This window comes from Megalobrama amblycephala, linkage group LG3, assembly GCF_018812025.1.
Source record: "Megalobrama amblycephala isolate DHTTF-2021 linkage group LG3, ASM1881202v1, whole genome shotgun sequence".
Taxonomy (NCBI): Eukaryota; Metazoa; Chordata; class Actinopteri; order Cypriniformes; family Xenocyprididae; genus Megalobrama; species Megalobrama amblycephala.
Genome location: NC_063046.1, coordinates 39585592 through 39589864, shown reverse-complemented (window position 1 = coordinate 39589864; position 4273 = coordinate 39585592). Strand labels below are relative to the sequence as shown.

The 4273-nt window shown below is 40.8% G+C and overlaps 1 protein-coding gene across 1 annotated transcript; it reads left to right on the top strand.

Annotated features, from left to right (window-relative positions):
* The first annotated feature begins 273 nt into the window (after positions 1-273).
* On the top strand, positions 274-3425 carry LOC125265247 (protein NYNRIN-like). The gene is made up of 2 exons (XM_048185363.1): positions 274-701; positions 845-3425. Exon 2 carries the CDS (start codon positions 1392-1394, stop codon positions 2691-2693), a length of 1302 nt encoding a protein of 433 aa, XP_048041320.1. The 5' UTR covers positions 274-701; positions 845-1391; the 3' UTR covers positions 2694-3425.
* Positions 3426-4273: the final 848 nt, after the last annotated feature.

The following is a 4273-nucleotide window of genomic DNA, read 5'->3' as shown; positions in this document are numbered from 1 at the left end:
CTCTGAAAAATGCCAAACTTCCTCCAAACACCTGTCTGCTTCAATATGCAGATGACATCCTCATCACTGGTGCAACTGAGGACATGTGTGCTGCTGCCTCTAAAATTGTCTGCAATATTTTGGCAGAGGCTGGTTTCAAGGCATCAAGAGAGAAATTACAGTGGGTACAGAGGAGGGTCGAGTACCTTGGACATGAACTGTCACAGGGCAAAGTGCAATTGTCTGCTGACAGAGTGAAAGCTATTGCTACTTTCAAGCACCCATCAACACGGAAGCAGATGCAAAGCTTCCTGGGACTGGTTAATTATTGCCGAATATGGGTGCCCAACTGTTCCATGTATGATAAAATCCTACGAACTGCTACTCTGGGGGACACAGAGGACATTACATGGACAGCTGAGATGGATCAAGCATTCAGACATTTGAAATCCTCCCTCATGAAACCTCCTGCACTCAGCCTCCCAAATTACTCTCAAGACTTTCACTTATACGTGCATGAAAGTGGGGGTACAGCCGCCGCAATCCTGGCCCAGGAACATGGGGGTACTTTTCGTCCCATAGCTTATTTGTCTAAAACTCTTGATTCAGTAGCCAGGGGACTTCCTGCTTGTTTGCGTGCAGTGGCTGCCACGGCGATCATGGTGCAAGATGCTGAAAAAATTGTGTTATCACATAAATTGATAGTGCATACTTCTCATCAGGTAGGAGTCATTATGAGTAATATTTCTACTCAACATATGACTACTCAACGCCGCTCTGGCTATGAAGCTATATTATTAGCTACTGCTAATTTGATTTTGAAGCCAACTTCTGTTATTCATGGCCCTACTGTACATTTGCACAGGTTGCTGACGCAAGGTGAATTTGAGAGTGATGACCACGAGTGCCTGGACAGAATCCAGATTTCGACTGCCTGCAGGCCAGATGTTTCTGCATCTGTCCTGGAGGAGGGGAAGAATTGGTATATTGATGGATCCTGTTTCAAGCCAAATGATAATGTATACTTGTGTGGGTATGCTATTGTTGAATTACCTGATCGTGTAATTGAGGCATACTCTTTGCCATACAAGTCAGTGCAAGTTGCAGAATTAATTGCTTTAACGAGAGCTTGTCAATTGGCAAAAGATCAGTGTGTTAATATATACACTGACTCTAAATATGCGTATAGCATAGTACATGATTTTGCTAAATTGTGGGAAGAAAGAAATTTTAAAACCTCAGATGGAAAGCCAATTGCTCACCATAGTATTGTAGCGGAGCTCATTAATGCAGCACAACAACCATCAAAACTCGCTGTTATTAAAGTAGCAGGACATACGTCAGGAGAAACAGATGAAGCCAAAGGAAATAGATTTGTAGATGAAGTAGCGAAATGGGCTGCTAAAGAAGTAATGTTAAGTCCACATGTAAGCGAAAGGGGCACAGATGTGCCTATGATGAATTCATTATTGACTAATGATTTGGACATTAAAATATTACAAGCTAACCCTACGCAAGCTGATTTGACTTACTGGTCAGACAATGAAGTAAAACCAGATCAAGTTGGAATCTTGAGAGACAAACAGGGTAGACTTGCATTACCTGCATCTGCGATTGTTATGCTATGTAGACATTATCATGGTGTATCACATGTGTCAAAAAAGAAAGTGATACAAATGTTGAATCGATCTTATTGCATAGCAAATATTCAAAGAAATACTCTGTTGATATTGGATGCTTGTCTGGTGTGTGCTCAAACTAACAAGCACAAGGCAACTAAACATGATGCTTTACCACATCCTGAGCTACCATTCCAACACTTGCAAATTGATTTTACGCATATGCCTCCTTGCGGAAATAATAAATATTTGCTTGTGATTGTTGACAGATTTTCTAAATGGCCTGAAGCTTTTCCGTGTGGAAAAGAAAATGCACAGACGGTAGTTAAAGTTCTGGCTAAGGACATTATACCGCGTTTTGGTATACCAATGGTTATCGATAGTGATAATGGAACACCGTTCACTTCCAAAGTCACGCAGTTGTTAGCCAAGGAGCTTAATATTACCTGGAGATTGCATATCCCATTTCATGCTCCATCTAGTGGACAAGTTGAGAACATGAATAGGGTTATCAAAGATCGTCTTAATAAAGCGTGTCTTGATACAGGCAGAAATTGGGTTGATCTGCTGCCTGCCATATTGACAGAAATTAGAATGTCACCATCAGCAACAACAAAGATGTCTCCGTTTGAAATCCTTATGGGTAGACCTTTCCCGACCCCATGGGTCAGAGGTCGCGCTGGCAATTTTTCCACAGGTGACATGGAGGTGATCATCACGGATTATGTGGATTCCCTAATTAAAACTTTGAATAGCATCAATGGTGATGTGTCTCTCTCTCTCCCTCTTCCTGCAGAAAAAAACACTCATCCTTTCGTTCCAGGACAACAGGTGCTGATAAAGTGTCTGAAGCCCACAAAACTGGGTGAGCCGAAATATCTGGGGCCCGCCACGGTGATTGCTGTGACGAGAACAGGAGTGCTGACTGACTTCCAGCCGCAGTGGATCCATGCCAGTCGACTGAAAGCAGCTCCATCCCAGGGGAACGTTCTGGTCAATGAGGAGAAGGAAGCCAGTGAGCCAAGGAAAGATCCGAAGGAAGGTGAACCAAGACGTTCAACGAGGAGAAGAAGAAAGAGATTGCTAGAGATCTAAAACCAGCAATAATTATCATTAAAGCTCTCTAGCCATGATTGCTAAATTGACATTTTACCTGGTTGTGCTGACAAATGTGTTTATTCACATACAAGCTGCTGTTAGCACTGGTAATGAAACTTGGGTACATTATGAAGAAAAACCACATGCCTTCGCAGCTAACATGTGGTGGAGATTAGCCAACTACACTGCTAAATCTGAAGGAAAAACAGGTGACTGTTATGTTTGCACCAAAATGCCACATAGTGCTTCTGGACCACATGTAGAGGTTAAATCACCAAGGACAGAAGAAGAATTAGAATGCCCTATTTTTGTTAGCATTACTGGAATGATGGCTCCAAATAGAAGTGCAATATGGAGTTGTGGAAAAAGTAGAATAATGATGCTTGCAACGCAAGTACATGCTAAAGTGACAATCATTGGCTCTATTCCAGACTCACTGTTATGTATGGAAAGAGAAACTGGAACAGTGAGACTGGGGGTAATTCCTAAAAGTAAATGTAATCGAACATACCATCATTGTGAGATAGAAAATATGTCTTGTTGTATGAGTTGTATTTTGCATTATCCAAAAGCTAATATGACTGAGTGTTCTAAAAGAACACCACATCCTATATCTACTATGATTGCTTATGGATGGGCTAATCCTTTTATTCAAGATGTGTGTTCTAAATATTGTGCACTTGTGCCAGGTCAAAATTGCTACAGATATGCCTCTGCTTAACGGGGAACTAGAGCTGTCAAAGATTGGTTTTGGCTGTGTGGACATAGAGTCTACACTACTATTCCAGAAGATTGGAGTGGAAGATGTGCTCTAGTAACTTTGGAAGAATATTCCATGGTTATTAGACCACACAACCCTCACGTTATGACAAAACAAAAACAGAAAAAGAAACGCTCCCTCTCTGGTCGCAGTTCAACTAGTAGTTTGAGTAGAGATAATCCAGTACCAATGGAACATCGACTCTGGACTGGTACTGAAAGATTCTTTGAAGCAGTGTTTCCAGGAATAGGTGTCTCTAGTCTTCAAATTGACGTTGAGGTTACAAGATATGAGCTAATTTCATTTATCAAAACTACAAGAGACACATTGGCTGGTGTTCAACAGGAACTCCGAGGGCTCCGTTTATCTGCCCTGCAAAACAGGCTAGTTTTAGATCAATTAACCGCGGCAGGAGGAGGAGTTTGTGTTATTGTTGGTACCTCTTGTTGTACTTATATCCCTGAAAATGATGCAGATGGTCATTTAATTTCAGAGGGTTTAAAAAATATGACTAGAATTGCTCAAGAATTACAAGAACGAGAAGTTACTGATAATCAAAGTGGGTTCTTAGCATGGCTCACAGGATGGCAACAAATGCTTGTATCTGCTTTGATTCCTATAGGTGTGATCCTATTAATTATGGCATTTATTATCTGTTGTATTATTCCATTTATTAGAGCTTTGATTAATCGTGCCATGAACAACTTTGTATCCTCTCAATATGCTTTGATGAATAGAACTGTTAAATGTTAGTAATTTTGAAGGAAATGTTTGCTGAAGAATGTTATGATTTTGAAAGTAAAGAAAGTGATTATAT

Bases quoted from the DNA above. Each gene is read 5' to 3' on its own strand.
- LOC125265247 (XM_048185363.1), top strand. From the start codon at position 1,392: ATGTTAAGTCCACATGTAAGCGAAAGGGGCACAGATGTGCCTATGATG.